The sequence below is a fragment of the Lactuca saligna genome, chromosome 5, assembly GCF_052625555.1.
Source record: "Lactuca saligna cultivar CGN05327 chromosome 5, ASM5262555v1, whole genome shotgun sequence".
Lineage (NCBI taxonomy): Eukaryota > Viridiplantae > Streptophyta > Magnoliopsida > Asterales > Asteraceae > Lactuca > Lactuca saligna.
The window spans coordinates 154,393,063-154,411,978 of record NC_136421.1 but is presented as its reverse complement, the minus strand read 5'-3'; the positions used below and the strand labels follow the sequence as shown (position 1 = coordinate 154,411,978).

At 36.1% G+C, this 18,916-nt stretch overlaps 2 protein-coding genes across 2 annotated transcripts; both read right to left on the bottom strand.

Annotated features, from left to right (window-relative positions):
• Window positions 1–1,786: 1,786 nt before the first annotated feature.
• Window positions 1,787–3,166, bottom strand: LOC145045857 (uncharacterized). The gene has a single exon (XM_078994157.1). The coding sequence runs from the start codon at window positions 3,164–3,166 to the stop codon at window positions 1,787–1,789; it is 1,380 nt and encodes a 459-aa protein (XP_078850283.1).
• Window positions 3,167–3,197: 31 nt separating this feature from the next.
• On the bottom strand, window positions 3,198–4,244 carry LOC145045855 (uncharacterized). The gene has a single exon (XM_078994156.1). The coding sequence runs from the start codon at window positions 4,242–4,244 to the stop codon at window positions 3,198–3,200; it is 1,047 nt and encodes a 348-aa protein (XP_078850282.1).
• Window positions 4,245–18,916: the final 14,672 nt, after the last annotated feature.

Here is an 18,916-nt window from a genome sequence, read left to right as displayed (position 1 = left end):
AATTTCAATCACTTACTTTATAGAGCATAACTTTTCACCTTTTTACTTTGTAGAATGACAATTTTCATTATTTTTACTTTGTAAAATATCAATTTTACCCTCTTAAATTTGAACAATGACAATTTCCACCTCTTCAACTTTCATATACTGCCATATTTGCAGGTTTTGTCCCTAGATTTTTGTATGTTGACAAGTTTAGCCCTGGGAAAACCATACGCACAAAACCATAAAATGATGAATATAAATATTTTTCTTTGTGTGACTAGAAGATAGTAAATAAAACCTCGCATGTTTTCCCGTCAAACACGGAAGATAGAATTTCAATTTAAAAATATAATACAACTTAATTTCAAAATAAATTGTAAAGGATTAGTTTTGTAATTATAATAAATTAAAAGGAGATAATTTTAAAATGTAAAAGAATTCAAGTTGAATGAAACTCAAAAAGTGATGTGATCGTTATTATGGTCAATGTCGGTCATATCAAGGTTTTAATGGTCTTTATATCATTTTTTAGTGCCAATAAAATCTTCGAATGTTCATGGACACCATTCATAATAAGAGCCTTTTTAGAGATTATACCAGAAAATTATGTGGACACACTTTGTTTATAAATTTGGACACATTTGTTTGAGAAAAAAAATCTATGAAGAGAACAGTTTATAGCATTTGTCATGTTTCCATTTTCCAATATATAAAAAAGTAACTCTTTATGGGTAGTAAAGTTATGTATTTTTATAATTTAGTCTTAAAAATTTTTGACACCTAAAATTGTCCACAAAATTTTATTATGTTGGTAGACTTGGTACCTAGACTTTCATACATTAGCAATTTCAGTCGGTTACTTTATAGAATGACACTTTCCACCCACTTTTCATCCATTTTACTTTATAAAATGTCACTTTTACCCTCTAAAATTTAAACAATGACAATTTCCACCTCTTTAACTTTCATATATTGTCATGTTTGTAGGATTATCTCTAGACTTTCGTATGTTGGCAAAATTGCCTCACGGAAAACCATACAAACAAAACAATAAAATGATGAATACTATCAATTTTCTTTTGTTTGAAAATAAGATACTAAACAAAACCTCATATGCATTTCCCGCAAAGCGTGGAAGATAGAATTTCAAGTTAAAAATATAAAACAACTTAAATGAATTGGTAAAATGAAATTAAATTCTAAAGGATTAATTTTGTATTATAATAAATTAAAAGGATAAAAATTAAAAATGTAAAAGAATTCGATGTTTTTAAATGGATTTTTTTGGTGCCGATAAAATCTCCTAATGTCCATGGACACCACTCATAATAAGAATCTTTTTTGAGATTATACGAGGAAATTGTATGGAAACTCCTGTTTATATATTTGGACACATTTTGTTTTTCGGAAGAAAATCTATGAAGAGATAACGGTTGATAGCGTTTGTTTTGTTTCCATTTCCAATAAATAATAATAAAAAATCTTTATGGATAGTAAAGTTATGTATTTTCATAATTTAGTCACAAAAGCTATTTTACTTCACAATTTGGCCATAAAAGTTTTGTTACGTTGGTAGTGTTGTTTTTTTTTTTTTTTTTTTTTTTTTTAAACCCTAGGACCGTAAATGTTTAAGTTATTTTTTATTTTAAAGTCAGGGGCGGAGCTTGAACAATTTTTTAGGGGGGGGGGGGGGGGGCTATTTGCCGAAAGTACTTAAACTAAAATTAACGTTCTTACATACAAAAAAAAAAAAAACAAATTTGTTTTTGCAAATAAACACAAAAAATAATAAGAAAAAGAATTACAACTCAGCCCGACGATCTTTAAGGTCTTTGAATTCATCAATTACCGAGTTCGAATCAATGTTTTCAGCAAGTTCTCTTTCTATGTAAACCACTAAGTTGTTTGCGAGAAAGTCATCCGACATCGTATTGCGAAGACGGTTCTTGAATATTTTCATTGCTGAAAATCCCCTTTCTGTTGTTGCGGTAGAAACTGGAAGTGTCAAGATTAACCGCACCTCTTTATCAATCAAATAATACGTCTCACGTTTCTGAGTTTCCACAAGACCCTTGCATAAGTCAACAATAGTTGATAGATCACTAAGCTTGGGATTCTTTGTCATATCAATATTAAAAATCTCCAATTGATATCTTAATTGAATTCTCTCTTGCTCCGTAAAATCTTCGGGATAATACTTCTCAACAAGACGACAAATTTGATCAACTTTAATCACTTTAGGGTGTTCTTTTGAAACTAAAGTAGAACTAAGACTTAATAGCTCCATTGCTTGATCATTGAATCTACTATTCAACTCATGTAACTGTTTGTCCAATGTGGCTGTAAACAAATCTACTCGATAAAAATGTTCAAAAGTAACATGATTATCTGTTTTTCGAGGCCGGTATCGAGTAGAAGTATATGGAGCATTCATATTTGGCATATCTATTTGATGTTTTTCACAAAAAAACTTTACCTGTGCAAGTATAGAGTCCCATCCCTTGTTTCTGAATTCATTTAGACTCTCCTTTGTTGCTGAAACTAACTCCATGGCATTAAGAATATATTGAGATTTCTTTTGTAGAGCTTGAGAAAGTACATCAGTTTTCCCCATTACTTCCTTTATCAAGTGAAGAATAAACACAAACTCAAATGATTTTAGGAAACAGTAAGCTGCATCAGCATCTCCGCGTTGAGAATAAGTAGCAAATACATCATCAATTATTCCCTGGAGAACAACACGAGTACAATCAAACATGTTAAGCAAACTGCAAACAAAACGAAAATGAAAACCCCAACGTGTATCACCAACTCTTCTTAATGTCCCAACTTGATTCAATCCTTTGCATGATTCGATTTCACCTAGTTCCAATAATTGTTCAATCTCAGTTGCCTTCGCTTTTTGTAACTCATCATGAAGCTTACTGGAAGCACAAACTACATTAATTAAAAAAATTAAGTTTGTGAAAAATTGGTGTACATGAATAATTTCCCTTGAAGCAGCTACCAAGGCTAGTTGTAATCTGTGAGCAAAGCAATGAACATAATATGCATAAGGACAATCCTTAAGAACAAGTGCCTGTAATCCGTTCCATTCCCCTCTCATATTACTAGCACCATCATAGCCTTGGCCATGGATTTTACTAACATCAAACTGATAGTGCAAAAGTTGTCTCCACATATTTGTTTTTAGGGTTAATGATAAGGTATCCCTAACATGAAAAGAACCTTTCCCGTATGATCCCTTCTACATCAACAAATCTCAAAACTATCGCCATTTTCTCTTTTTTAGACTCATCCCATGACTCATCAACCATGACACAAAAATATGAATCACCCACTTCACTACGAATATGCTTTCTAACTTTATTTGCAATAATACTAAGAATTTCTTTTTGAATTTCTCCAGAAGCATATTTTGAATTATAAGGAGCATTCTCTAATATAACATTTGCAACTTCATCATTATAAGATGCTAGAAGTTTTAGTAGTTGCAAAAAATTACCACGGTTTTTGGTATTAGGAGATTCATCATGTCCTCGTAAAGCACACGCTTGGAATGTCAACCAAAGAACTGTGTCAATCGAAGCTTTTAATCGTAAATGATTCTTCAATATGTGCTCTTCATTTTGCTTCATTATGATATTTTCAATGTGTGCTTCTTGGTTCATCAAATTTTCAGCTAATGCAACAGCATTTCTATGTTGTGAACAACCAATGTGCTTCAAGAATGCACAATTTTTCCCGTCATTAACTTTGTTCCAATTATCAAATCCTTTAACAATAAATGCATCATAACCATGGGACACACTTGGTTTAGCGTTAAATATAAAACAAATAAAACAATAGGATGCATGTGTTGTTGGAGAATATTCTAACCAATTAGGGAAAATGTTGAACCAAGAATATTGGAATCTACGAGGATGTTTCTTTGAACCTTTAGCATGATATTCTTTAAGATGTATTTTGAAAGGTCCTAAACTCATATAAGCTCGTCTTACTTCTTCCCTTAAGTTAATCGGATATTCCCACATTTGTTTTCTTTTAGCGGGATCTCTTTCTAGTTGCTTAAGATCCGCTTGGACCACCTCATTAGGACTTGATTGTGTGGCTTCATTCCTATCATTCTCTTGTTGGTTTTCATGTTCTTGTGGTTGTGGTTCACTTGTTGAACCTTTGTGATGTTTAATCTCTTCATTTTTATCATGAATTTCTTCATTATCAACCTTTCTTTTGAAGAAAGAATGAGTGGTTTTCATATCTCTCAAGATTGTATCTATAAAAATCAAAATCAAAAAACAATTCATAAGAAAATAATCAATGTGTAATTTAGTAATTAGTTGATTCCAAAAAGTCCAACAACAATCAAATATAGAGGAAAAACAACAATACAGTTCTTTTAGACATAGCAGTTTATATCAGTTAACATGCTTCTAAAACAGCCAAACAACCTCCTAAAATTCCTAAAATTCCAACATATGACATATCACTTCATAAATAATAAGTTTATTCTAGACATTAGACAAGCAACAAAACAGGCTCTGAAGTTAAAAGTCCTAAAAAATTCCAGCAAACTAAACAAATGCAAGTATACAACAGGAAAGAAATTAAATTGAAACTTGAAATCTCAAATTGAAAGCATACCTGAGGATGGGGAATCAATTGAGGAATGAGGATTGCAGCAGAATATCAGCTATGCAATCGTGATTCGTGTAGAAGCCAGAAGCAGCAGAACAACAACGATTAGCAGGGGCACACATAGCAGCACCGCAGGCGGCAGGTCCGCTGTTCGCAGCAGCCAGCGCCCAGCATCGACGGTTGGCGAGCAGGTGAGTGGCAAGGGCTGAGGAGCACTGGAGCAGGCTTTGATTTGGCGGACAAGGGATTGAGTGAAGACTGAAGATTGAGGCTCTACTGATTGAATGATAACTAATTGAACATATGATCGCACAATTTCTCTTTCTTGGACCGACTTCTTGGCAAACAAACATTGGATTAGTTTATCAGGAGGTGCCACAGCCCAAAAATCACATTGCTAGGCCTATAATTCTGAAAATTAAACATATGTACTCTACTTCTAGCCCAATATTCAGGGGGGGGGGGGGGGACACAACCCCTCCTGGCCCCATAAAAGGTGCGCCCTTATTTTGAGTGAGCCTCATTTTTATTCTAGAATTTCATTTTTTACTATAAAGAGAAAACTGAGAGTTCATCTTTTCTAAGTGAGATTTCTCCATTGTAATCAGATTTGATGAGCATATGAATGCAAAAATATTTCAATGATTCTTAGTTTATTTAGGATTGATTCATCTACGTTCTTAATTTCCTCATGGTCATTTCATATTGTGTTAGGGATGGCAACGGGGCGGATTCGGGAAGGGTTTTGGTAATCTCGACTCCGTCCTCGAATATGAAAATCGATCCCATCACCTACCCGATTCCCAAAGGGTACCCGTTTACCAAACATTATCGGGTCCGCGGGTATCCCAACGGGGTAACGGGGATCCCCGTTTAACATTCAAATTAAGAATAATTTTGTTGCAATGAGAATACAAAAACATTAGATTTAGTGATGCAAGCATAAATTCATATCTAAAATAATTTTGATTATTTACAAAACCGTTAAGAGTAGATGTATTTGTTCTGATACATAGTTGGTTACAAGTGACAAAAAAACAATAAAGACACTGGCATTCACAAACCATAATATCACTATTACTCTAGGTACTATGATTTAAAAAATATCAAAAAACCAGCACTACAAATAAACAAGAAACTATCTTAATAAATTATCTTTAAATCATTCACAACAAAGAAGATAACTCAAGGAAATATATATGTATATATATATATATATATATATATATATATGTATATGTGTATATATATATATATATATATATGTATGTATATGTGTATATATATATATATATATATATATATATATATATATATATAATCATATGAACGATTTCAGGTAACGGTTTTAGTTTTGGTTTTGGTTTCGGGTAATTGGGATGGGTATTTTGTTTACCATCCCCGTAAACAAACCCGCGAAAATTTTCTAAAAGCATACCAAACCCGATCCCGGCCTCGATTAACCGACCCCAAACCTGACCCTAATATCTCGATTTTCGGTTTTCACCATTGGGATCGGTTTCTTTTGCCATCCCTATATTTTGTCAATCTGAGTTCCTACTGGATATTAAAATATTTGACAGATGAACTTTTTATTTTGACCTAGTAGTTTTAGGGTTTTCTAGATGTTAAACCCTAGGACTATTAATAGTTTAGGTCATTTTTTTAGTGTGAGCCTCATTTTAACTCTAGAATTTCAGTTTTTACTATATATAGAGAGAAAACTGAGAGTTCATCTTTTCCATGTGAGGTTCCTCCATTGTAATAAGATCTGATGATCATATGAATGCAGAAATATTTCATTATTCCTTGTTTATCTGAGGTTGATTCATCTACTGTTCTTAATTTCCGCATTGTGATATCATATTGTGTGAATCTGAGTTCTTACAATTGGTATCATAGCTATTGTTATATACTAAAATGTTTGATAGATAAATTTTTTATTTTGACCTAGTAGTTTTAGGGTTTTTCCAAATTTTAAACAGTAAGACTGTAAATAGTTGAGATCATTTTTATTTTAGAATGAGCCTCCTTTGTACTCTAAATTTTCGGTTTTTTCTATAGAGATAGAAAACTTGAAGTTCATATTTTTCATTTGAGATTTATCCATTGTAATCAGATGTAATGATGATATGAATACAAAAATAATTTACTGATTCTTAGTTTATTTGGCATTGATTCATCTATGTTCTTAATTTCCACATTGTCATCTCATATTGTGTGAATCTGGGTTCCTACAATAGGTATAAGAGAGCTTGAACTTGAAGAATCATATGTTCTTTAAAGTTTTACAGATCAGAGATGACATATTTTCGTATTTGATTCTTTCTCATGAATCTAGTGTAAGTTTTCTAGTTATTCTATGATCTATACTCAAAAATTGATACCTCTTACATCAGATATGAGATATTTATGAAGAAACATTCCGTATTCGAAAGGTTTTTGAAAGAGCTTTCTAGATCTGAGGGGTTTTTGTAGAAACCTTTCTAGATTTTCTCATTCATCAGATCTAAACTTGTTCTCTTTGAAATCCATTTTTTACTGAAGATTTTTGTTTAGATCTAAGTTTTGTCATGATTTCTATATGTAGTTATCCACATTTTTGTCAAATAAACATTCATATCTTTTTCATGAGATATGGTATCCTGAAAGATGTTCTCGTATCTCTCTACGTATAGCCTGTAATGCTCTAGATATATATCATCCAATGTTGGTAAAATGGATTAATTATGATACAAAGGTATCATATGATAAAAATACACTGAGTTATAATCCTATACATACCGATCAGTTTTTGATGTCTAATTTAACGGAAATCAAAGATATAGAAGAAAAATAAAAATAAAAGATGTGATTATTGATCTAGTTATAAATGAAGTTCCCCAAATAAAAATGGTTCAGAAATACCCAGAAATAGAGAAAAATAAATATGTTGTTGATGATACTTGTTCTATGAATGTTGCTGATGATCTTATACCTAAAAAGAAAGAAGATATTGTTAAGGTTCTTCATATTGGTGATGCAACAAGAGAATGCCTCTTAATATTTCATCAGGATCAAGTAGTTCTTTTGATGGGATGAAAACATACAAAAACTGATGATTAACGAAAACAAAGTGTACCAAAATCCAAAATCATGGGTATATGCAGATATGAGAACCAATTTTGAAAGACTCATAGATCTTCATTGAACAAGAATTCATATTTTAAGCCAAGATACAAGAAGTTCAAAAAAAAGGTAAACCCAAGCAAATGTGGGTTCCAAAGAAAAAAATCCTCATAACTTGAACCAAAGCCAAACAAAGTTGTTAAGTTAGAGCATTTGAATCATCCAAGAAATTTTACAGAAAGAAGTCATTTAAAGAAGAGATTCCAACCAATTCCTTTATGGTTCAATGATGTGATGAAAGTTCTTAGTCTTTTTCCAGAAGTCCAAAGACTCTAATGATTTAGATTGTATTTCAAGATGATATTGTTTGGAGTAATCACAACTATGGTGGTTTTTGTTTATCTGATAAGAAGAAAAAGTTTTCAAAAGATTAGAAGTTCTTTATAAGCAACTTTCCATCTTTTAAGGAATGTTAATTAGGTTCCTAAAATCTATTATTAAATTCTAAAGAATTATGAGAGATAATGTAACATCCCGACTCCTAGGTGTGAAATTTTAAGGATTTTTACACATTGCATAAGACCTACTCAACGAGTTGGAGGCCTTAACTCGTCGAGTAGAAACTAATAAAGCGGGATTGACTATGGGACCTACTGGACGAGTTGGTGGACCCCAACTTGATGAGTAGAGGTTGTGCATGAAAACCCTACCTAATAGGGTTTGCACCCTATTTAAAGGACCTTAGGTCCCCTCACCAACCTCCCTTACCTCATTATCATCCATAGAAACCCTAGTTTGAGCTTTATACCTTCTTGAGTGTGTATGAGAGCTTTGGAGAGTAATTTGGTTTGGTTGTGAAGAGACTTGGAGCTTGAAGAGGTTGGAGTAAAGGGAGAAGCAGTAGATCCGACATCTACTCTGACTTGGCAATCATATTTAGGTATAAAGTCCTTACCTTGACCTCTTGTTTCTTAGATCTCCTCCCATGAAAGTGTAGTGTATTTTAACCCATTTTGAATCCACTTTTGGAAGATGATTTTGATTTGAAGTTGTAACTTCAATCTGGACACCTCTAGGCCCCTTGGTTCTAAAGACTCTAGCTTTATCATGCTTTGGCCATCCTCCATGTCCTAAACAACCATATTAAGCTTCACATGAGTGTTTTAACCCCTTGGATTCCATGCATAGATGTAAAGTTAGCGACTTTACATGGTATATTAACCCTAGGGGACTAGATATGTAGTTTAGGGACTTGGATTTGACTGGAAAGGACTAATTATGAAAAGGATGAAGGAACTCTACAAGTTGCATAGCCAACTCAACGAGTTGAGTCAGGTTTTTCCCGCTTTCTGGATTCTAAGTGGACTCGTTGAGTTGTTGAGATGACTCGACGAGTTAGTTAGGGTTTTTCCCGATTTTCAGAGTTCTGAAGGAACTCGACGAGTTACTATCTACACTCGATTTAGGTCAACATGGACTATTGACCTTGACTGTTGACTTCGAATTTGACCAGGATTGACCAAGATTGACTTCTGAGGGTATTTTTGTCATTTGGGTCTTGATGGAATTCGTCCTATGGTGGTTATAGGTGTTTGAGTTTGGAGCCATGATTCGATAGCTTGATCTTTTCAGTTCAGTTCGATATTACAAGGTGAGTTTTCCTCACTATACTAACAGGGCTGAAGGGGCTAATGCGGGCCCTTTTGGATTGTATACTGGTTATAGGATGATGTTATGTTAGTGATATATTAGATCTGTATCCTAGTCATAGGATAATGCTATGTTGGTAATCTGTTAGATCTGTATCCTGGTTATAGGATGATGCTATGTTTAGTGATTTGTTATATCAGTATTCTAGTATATTGGATGATGCTATGATTAGTGATCTATAGATATGTATGATTGTCTGTACATGCTAGCTAACGTATGATATTTATGTGTTGGTTGTGTGATTTTGGGTGGGTTGAAGTGGTCCTGCTATATGCTTTAGGCCAACAGACCCAGGATGACCTGGATAGACTGAAGGCCCATCGGGGCATACCAGTCAGGCTGAAGGCATGGAGAACGGTCCAGATAGGCTGAAGGCCCGGTAGGGCCGACCAGACATGCTGAAGGTTCTGAGAGTGGGCTAGATAAACTAAAGGCCCGATGAGGGTGGTCCAGTCACACTGAAGACTCTATATTCATGTTGTTTGTTATGATATTGTTCAGTTTTATATGGCGTTGGTATATTGGGGGAACTCACTAAGCTTCGGGCTTACAGTTTGGTTTATGGTTTCAGGTACTTTGGACAATCACAAGAAATCAATGCTTGATCGTACACCTTCTCACATTTTATGATTTTGATTTCTGGGATACTCTGATATGATACTATTTTAAAAACATTTTGTAATAAGTAATGGTTTTTGGATGCGTGAAAAAGTTTTAAATTTTTATGAATTTTATGGATGTTAAAAGTTGGTATCAGAGCCTTAGTTTGAGTGAATTAGAGGAACACTCATGTGAATCCAGTCTCAAACTAAGAAAAATAGTTTCAAAATAGTTTTCAATCGGTTTTCAAAATACTAAAGGAGGATATGATGTGTACGATCAGTCGGAGTAAGTAGACCCCAAAATGCGATACAGTTATTTGATATTGTGATATGTTAGAACATCATGCTAGTGATAGGCTAGGGATCTTCAGGAATTGCATGATAGAGTTGCATGATTGTATGATGCCTGATAGCCTAGGGTTTTCTTATATGAATTTGACATCATTATTGTAGTTGCTTAGGGTATGCATCACGGTTGTACATAACTAAGATCTTATAGCCTGAGAATGTTTGGTTTGACCTTATTTTTATTTCTTGTTTGATGAAGGGATTAAGGTAGATTGGATATTCAGATGTCTATAGGGTCCAGTGTTATGTATGACTAGCATACACGAATGCTGCAGGGTTAGTGGAAGTTTCATGGTTGAGTTGTACGGGGTTAGTCGGCCAGTTGTGAGATGTTTAGCCTTCCTCTAGGAGTGAGGAATGAGTGCTCACCTATGCTTATGTATATTGTTAGGGCGTTGTGATGATCCTTGAGGCAAATATAGGTAGGTATGGAAGGCATTATGGGCCCGTACTACTGAAAGCACAGGACCCATACGCGTAGCAAGGAAGTCACAATCCCTAGGGATTTGTTGGGAGTTTGTTCCCCTTTATTATATGGAATGTCTGATATCTTCATGGTATATTTCCAGTATGGTGGTTATGAGGCGATTTGTGACCGGATCAAGGTTGGGATCAGGAGATGGTAGTCGGGGTGGACCAGCAGAGCCCAAGACCATTGTCACACCCCAAAACCACGAACGGCGGAAACGTTCTGGGGCGGAGGACGTCATGTATGCATCACAACAAATGTAAAGTAGTAAACAAGCAACAACATCATCCATTGCATCAATAGTATAATTTTAATTAAAAGTGTTTTCTTTCATTGTACAAGATATGATAATAACTTATCAAAATAAAAGACGAGTCTTGAGTGCTCCATCTTCTCTAAACCTTGTATCAACACCTGTTTATTTGTAACCTGAGAATACAAGTTATTTTGAAAGAGTAGATCAGCATTTAAGCTGGTGAGTTCATAAGTATTTAATGTCATTACTTTGATTAGTTGATATGAAAGACTGGTAAATGAATGATGAAACATTTAGTATAAGTATGAAAAGCTCTAGAAAATCCCATATTTCCTACTAGTATAAAAGTAGTCTTCTACCAAGACTCGAATGTTTTGAAAGTAGTCTTTTACCTAGACCTGACTGTTTTGACAGTACGTATCTCTTGAAAATGTGATGGTTTTTCCTTGTTTAACTCTTATTAGTAGCCCCTTAAGTATACCTGAAATGGTATCAACCTAGAACATCCGTAGACTGCTCATTTACCTCTGTTGCTAACAGCCGGGTTTAGGAATAGTTAGTCCCTTATGTATACCCACGATGGTATCAACCTAGAACATCCGTAGATTGTTCATTTACCTCTGTAGCTAGCAGTGGTTGTCGGAATGGTTAGTCCCTCAAAGTATGATGTGGTACTAGGAGATAAAGTCCCAGTCTACCTTGTCGATGATGTGATTGAATCACAAGGTAAAGATATAAAGGCGAACAATATAACCGTATCTAGACATATAACATGTAATATTAAATTTCCATATAATGTCTATGTAAAAGTATTCATGTATAAGTATTCATGTAAAAGTATTCCTTCATATAACATGTAGTCTGGACTCATGAATGAACTGACTCTGGTGTAATTTCTGGTAGTAGTGAAAATGTTTTGTTTACTCAAAACTATTCCTATAATAGTTTACTAGAATGTAATTGATGAGTGTCCAAGTAGGTTTATACCCCTTGCTACCCAAGAGTATCGGAACTAAATTTACTGATGGAACATTTATGACCATATATGTATACATGATATATAACTAATATTTAAACGACCTTCGGAGGAGTACCCGATATCCCACCAGACCACATCCAAATCGAGGAAAAGGAAATAGGGTGGATAGCCTTCCTAAATCTTTTAAACATTTCTTATATAACTATACATATAGAGGCATGCAATTTATAATATAAAAGCATAAAGAAGTTTTGTAAAATCGTTGAAAACTCTAATAAAGAATTTGTGACTTGATGTCAGTTTATAAAATGATTGAAAGTATTTTGTTTGATAAGACAGTTTAAGTACACGGAAAACCACTTGTTTGAAAACACCCTAGTAACCGAGTTTGAAAGGAACCTTACAGTATGTAAGATAGTTTGATAACGAGCTTTAATCATGTAAAAATGTTTAAGAAAGTAATTTGAAGTAATATGTTTAGTAAAACTGTTAAACTTGTAGTAAATCCATTTGTATACAAGTTATAAATCACATATGATTATACCTGATAAAAGTGTATAATAATCTTTATATATATAACACCCGATAGTAGTCGAGTATTTAACTTGTATTCCCCCCCTTAAAAGCATATAAAAGTATTTATAAAACATTTAAAAGTGTAGTTTATAGGGGTATGAACTCACCTGATTTAAGTGGTTGATTTGAAGTAGTCGAGAGAAGAATCGAGCAGAACTTCGACAGGAAAAGTTGAAAGCGCGGGAAATCTCGGGATTCTCGGGAATCTCGGGAATCTCGGGAACACAAAACCTTCCTTCGGGACTTTAAGGTGAAAAACGGGGCTTCGGGAGGGTCTCGTCGGCTTAAACGCAGAGTTTCGGCGCGAGAAAGAAAGGAACTGAGCAATGGAGCTCGGAACCCTTGAAATCTACTTATAGGGGTGTTTCTAGGGTGTGCCATGTCGTGGCAAGTGATGGCCACGTCGTGGGGAGTCAAGCTTATCCTCTTCCATTGATTGGACGCCCTCAGTCACTTGCCGGGTCGCGGCAAGCTTGTGCCACGTCGTGGCAAGCCTGACAGCCTCGGATTTCGGACCCCGAACTTGTAAAATGCGTAACTTTCGCATACGAGCTCCGTTTTCGACGTTCTTTATATGCACGCGTAGCTAAAAACATGATCTACAACTCTCGTTTAGACTTCATTGGCTAATTTTGACTTTAATTTTAAATATTTATTTTTAACGGGCCGGGACGCGATAATTCCGTTAAAAATCCATAACTTCTTCATCCGATGTCCGTTTTCGTCAGACTTTTCGCCGTTGCACTACTAATGTTGAGACCTTAGATTCTCATTTAGGTTGTTTTGGTCAAAAGTATCTCGATCTCTATTTCGAGTTTTCAGCTGTCTACTGTTATACCCGAATCTTGGAAAAATCATAACTTCCTCATACGAAGTCAGATTTGGACGTTCTTTTTATGTATGCTCACGGTTTGAGGTTATCTATAACTTTCATTTAGATACTTAAGGCTAAAAACTATTGTATTGAAACTTTGCGTTTTTCGTTTAATCGGTGTTGCCGGTTTTGCCGAGAATCTTCGGTTGGTCTTAACTTCTTCGTTACAACTCGGATTTTAGGGTTCTTTATATGTACGAAAACCTTGATATGATTCCTACTACTTTATTTAACTGAAATAAGATTTTAGGAAAGTTATATTTTGACCTAAATTTGATTGGTTTTACATTACATTGTCTCGAAATATCGGGTTGTCACATTATCCCCCCGTTAGAAGGAATTTCGTCCCGAAATTAGAATTTAAGCAAGGAAGTATGCACGAATGATCGAGTCGTGAGGAGGAAACTTCCTAATCGATTGATTCTAGTGCACCTAAGTGATAACGGGTTCTCGGTTGGCATTCCAACGAACCTTCACTAACTGGCGATGACGTTTCGTCGTCTGCTTGACCTCTCGGTCGAGGGTTACTATGGTTCTAATATGAAGGTGAGGATCTCGACGAGTGGACTTGCAAGAGTCTAGAAAGTACATTACTGAGTTCGCGGAGTAGGTCTAGTTTGTGTGAGGCACATGTCCGATTCTGATAAGAATCTCGGAGGTCCTGTCTACCTTGGATTTAGCTTTCCACGCTTTACGAAGCATATTAAGCCATTCCCAGAGTGAGTTATCCTAGAGAACTTGGTCGCTCACTTGGAATGTCTAAGGTTCCTTTTCTTGCATAACCTCCCAGTCAAAGGCCATCCCTTGTTGGGTCAAAGTCGTACGAGTTTCTGTAGCTTGCGGGGAGTTCTGAATGAACTAAGGCGGTAGGTCGGTAAGACCTAGAATCTGGAAAAAGACTGTCGGCGTCTCTGATGTCGATAAATGCTCAACGGTTTTGACAAATTGCAAGAGTACTCATAATTTCTCACATTACTAACAGTGTGTCCTAGAAATTTGACTCTTCAATTTCAAAACTCGCGCCTAGAGAACTTTGCTAAGAGTTTCTCTGTAGGAATGTTACCATGGGCTTTCTTCCTACTACGAGGGTAGATAAGTAAGTCATTACATGGAGAAATGATGACTGATCCCAGTAAGAAAGACGTAACTCTACTTATTTAGCTCATGAAAACTATGGGCGTATTGGTCCTATCCGAAAGGTATCACTACGAACTCGAAGTGTCCGCATCGAGTTCAGGAGATAGTCTTCCGGACATCCTCCGCTAACACTCGAACTGGTGATATTCGGATTCCAGATCCATTCCTGGAAGTAGTTTCTTTCCTTGCGTTTGCTCAACTATTTTATCTATGCGAGGCAGAGATAACGATTTTTATGAAAATCTTGACGGAGTCTTCGATAACCGAGGTACATGCAATGCGATCTGTCGATCTCTGGAAGAATATGACCGAGGTTCTCTAGGGTGAGAAACCTAGTCTTCTAATTCTATTTATGTGTAGTTCGCTAAGTTGTCCAAACTGTTCTTGTATCTCCGTGGGTGTTTAAACTATAAGGTGATCTGTTTATGGGAGTCGTACTGGGTTCTATGTTTGTTCTCATAACGATGTGATTACTCGTACTTAGGCAGTTCTCCGTCCTGAAGTTCATATTAGAATTCATACCTAGTTTCACAATCACCCTTTCATGTATACGAGTCATATATAATTAAGGTTGAAAAGGTAGTCGAATAACTGGTTCTTCTTTAAGTTCACATCCCATCGGGGAAAAAGAATTTAAAGTGGAATCATCAATTCTAAACCTGTAGAACCTTGATTTTATATCACTCTTATGCATACATTCTTCAGTGATAGATCAACCACGTGAATCCCTGGATTAAACTTGACGTACTGCACGAGTGGTACTTCGGGGATTTCTTCGGAAAGAAAATAACTAATAGGTTCTCCTAGAATGAGTACTTCGGTGTTCTGATGTGACGGTTTCGCTGGAAAAGTGATCTAGAAGAAAGAGATGTACGCATGAAGCTGTTTTGGCGTCGATCAAATTGAATCTGATTGTATGATAATGTCGGAATCATACAGAAACTTTAAAGACATTAGAATTAAACATAGACGATTACAGACAAAACACAACTGTGCAACCATGAACAGAGTTACAGTGCTTTAGACTTACCACAAGACTATTGCTGCGAATAAGATATACTACAAAAGACAAGTATACGCAGCATGAGAATTCCTATACAGATAGGATCTCGCAAAAGGTAAGACTCTAGTTTCACTAGTCTTAGATAGTTTATAATTCTGTTACAACGAAACGCCTAAATTACATTTAACGTGGTTCCGGAGCAGGCTCTCCTGCGGCTGTGATCCTGAGAATCTTCCCGTCTGCGCCAGAGTTTTGTGTTATCGGGCAATCCTTCTGGAGGTGTCCAATTTCACCGCATTGGTAACATATATGGACAACACCCACATTGGTGGTGGAAGTGAAACGTCGAGTAGGAGTTATGGGGACGCGGGTTCTTTCCTTTTTCGGGCAATCTCTCTTATAGTGCCTAAACTCTCCACAATGATAGCAAGTCTGGTTCCCATCGGTGTTGGGCGAATTGTTGATCGGTTTTGATAGGCTCTTGTCGTAACGTTTGGTGTGCCCCTTTTTGTTGCAGTTTTTGCATTGCAAGGCTCGACAGATTCCCTCGTGGTGGTAATTGCACCGGTCGCACTTCGGGAGTGTTCCCTTGTATGGTCTGCTTGGTACTGGGATGGCAGAGGTTTCCGCTTGCTGTTGTTTCATGGAAAGTTTTCAGGGTTTCTCGCGTTCTTTCTGAGTTTGACGCTTCCGTTTCTTATTCTTTGGTTTTTGGCTTTGCTGGCCTGAGGTCGTTACCGTTTGGTGACTTCTTGGATGGATACCACGATTGGAAACTTCATTCCCATCATTAGCATTGACTGTGCTGTTAGCGCTACGGTGCGCAAGAACCGCGGTTACGGCAGCCACTGCGGCAGCTGTAACTGCCATTTGAAAGGTAGCGGCGTCCATAGGAAAAGTAGAGGTCTCGTTGCTTGGCTGGTTGTTTCCGGATGACGACATGATTTTGTTAATACGAAAGAATAAAGGTTTTGTGAGCGATTCTGGTTGACCCTTGATGTACTTAGATTGTCCTTGAAAAGAGTAAGAGTATGATCTCGAAAGTTTGACCTACATCCCTATGATGCAGTCCTAGTAAAGAATGAAAGTATGTTCGTGAAGGTTTGACCTACATCCCTATGATGCAGTCCTAGTACGGAATGGGAGTATGTTCGTAGAATGGTCGCAAGACGTTTTTCGTTCGAGCTGAGGTATCATGGGTTGGTGAATAATAAGATCCAACCACGGAAAGAGACTTGGAAGTGTCTCCGGAGATAAATCGTTATAGTCCAATGACTTGACTAAAGCATGTTTCATATAGACTCCAATGAAAGTATGATAAGAGTACTTGAATGAAGAATGACACAGAAGTTAGCCGGCTGTCAATATCTTTGATATTCACGATGTAAAGATTCTGGAAAATGACCTTGTAAAGGTCTTACATCATATCTGCAGAAGATAGTTCCTGACAGCATAAAGGCCTAGCTAAAGTACTTACGGAACAAGAAAATTTCCTAGAAAATGCCACATCAGGTATAGACAGAAAATTACGATTCTTCTTTATAAGGAAATAAAGTAAAGCGTCTACTACTGGCGACGATCATCACTCTGGTGAACTCTTAGTTCAGCCAATTGACGTTCTATGTCAAGTAGGTGTCTTTTGTACACCATCTGGCGTACTCGGAGCCCTATGACTTCAACTCGTGATTCAGCCAGTGCTTGCAGCAGGGTTTCATGGTTTCTCTCTGACCTCTTGTGAGCATCTTCTAGACGAACAGTGCGGAGGGTATGCATTCTAGCATAGGCGACTACTTCTATAATCTGATTTAGGGCTGTCCTGTCTTGAATCTCCTTTCGGGCCATTCTGCGGACCACGATTGGCAAGACTCTATCTGCTGAGCCCCCATTGCTCAATTCGGAAAAGCTTCGGTTGCCATCAAATAGCATAGATTGATCTTGTCCTTGGCTCCATATTTCCAAGCATTCAAATCACTTAGGGTCGGGCCATGAAAAAGCCGGACGAGGGTTAGGAATTGGAAAGGGAGCTGTTCGGGGTAGGTTTTCAACCTCTGCTTCAGAGTTAGCATCATACAAAAAGTCTTCATCATGGTGATCATTCAAGAGGAAAAGGATGATCATTCTCTGGTTATTCTCCAAACCAACCAGCTATGACTTCATTTGGAAGGTACTGGTTGTCGAGGGGATGGAGTCTAGTTATGTTTTCTATGCGAGAATTTAAGGGTAAGAGAATAATTATTAGACGAGCTATCTAGATAATTATTTAGAAAACCTTCATTAGTTACATCGCTATTTGTGAAGTGCATACCATCTATGTGTAATCTAAACATGATAGACCTTCGAATAAGTGACCTTAATTTCCAAATTCACACAGAATAGGAGTAAGGAAAACTTATCACAGATTCTAAGTCTATAACATCCTAATTACATATAGCCTTAGTGTATCCACTTAGCAACTATCAACTTAAAAATGAAGATCCCGTTTTAGTTCTCAAGTATAAAGTACTTCTAGTAACACCAAATACTCCTATAGTATTTTAAAATTTATTGTTATGTTCTATTGTTCTCATTGTGGTAGGGTTAGTAAGATTTTAGCATTGTTGCAACCACACACTTAAGCTTAGGCACATGCTAGTCAACCCTCGGATAATATAGGTGATCAGGCTATATCTTCCCAGTTTTGACCATATGTCTCTAAGCCCACTTGTGTTGTCCAACAATCGTAATTCTTTTGTACTGTCCTAGTGATACTGATTTTAGTATGAATGCAGCACGTATACTTACTTAAATATTTTACTATTTAAAGTATAAACTCTTGGTCAGAGTACTTTTAATCCCTTATGTATTTATAGTTAGTATATCTTTTATGGGTTGATATACTTAATTCACTATAAACAATGCTCTGATACCAATCTGTCACACCCCAAAACCACGAACGGCGGAAACGTTCTGGGGCGGAGGATGTCATGTATGCATCACAACAAATGTAAAGTAGTAAACAAGCAACAACATCATCCATTGCATCAATAGTATAATTTTAATTAAAAGTGTTTTCTTTCATTGTACAAGATATGATAATAACTTATCAAAATAAAAGACGAGTCTTGAGTGCTCCATCTTCTCTAAACCTTGTATCAACACCTGTTTATTTGTAACCTGAGAATACAAGTTATTTTGAAAGAGTAGATCAGCATTTAAGCTGGTGAGTTCATAAGTATTTAATGTCATTACTTT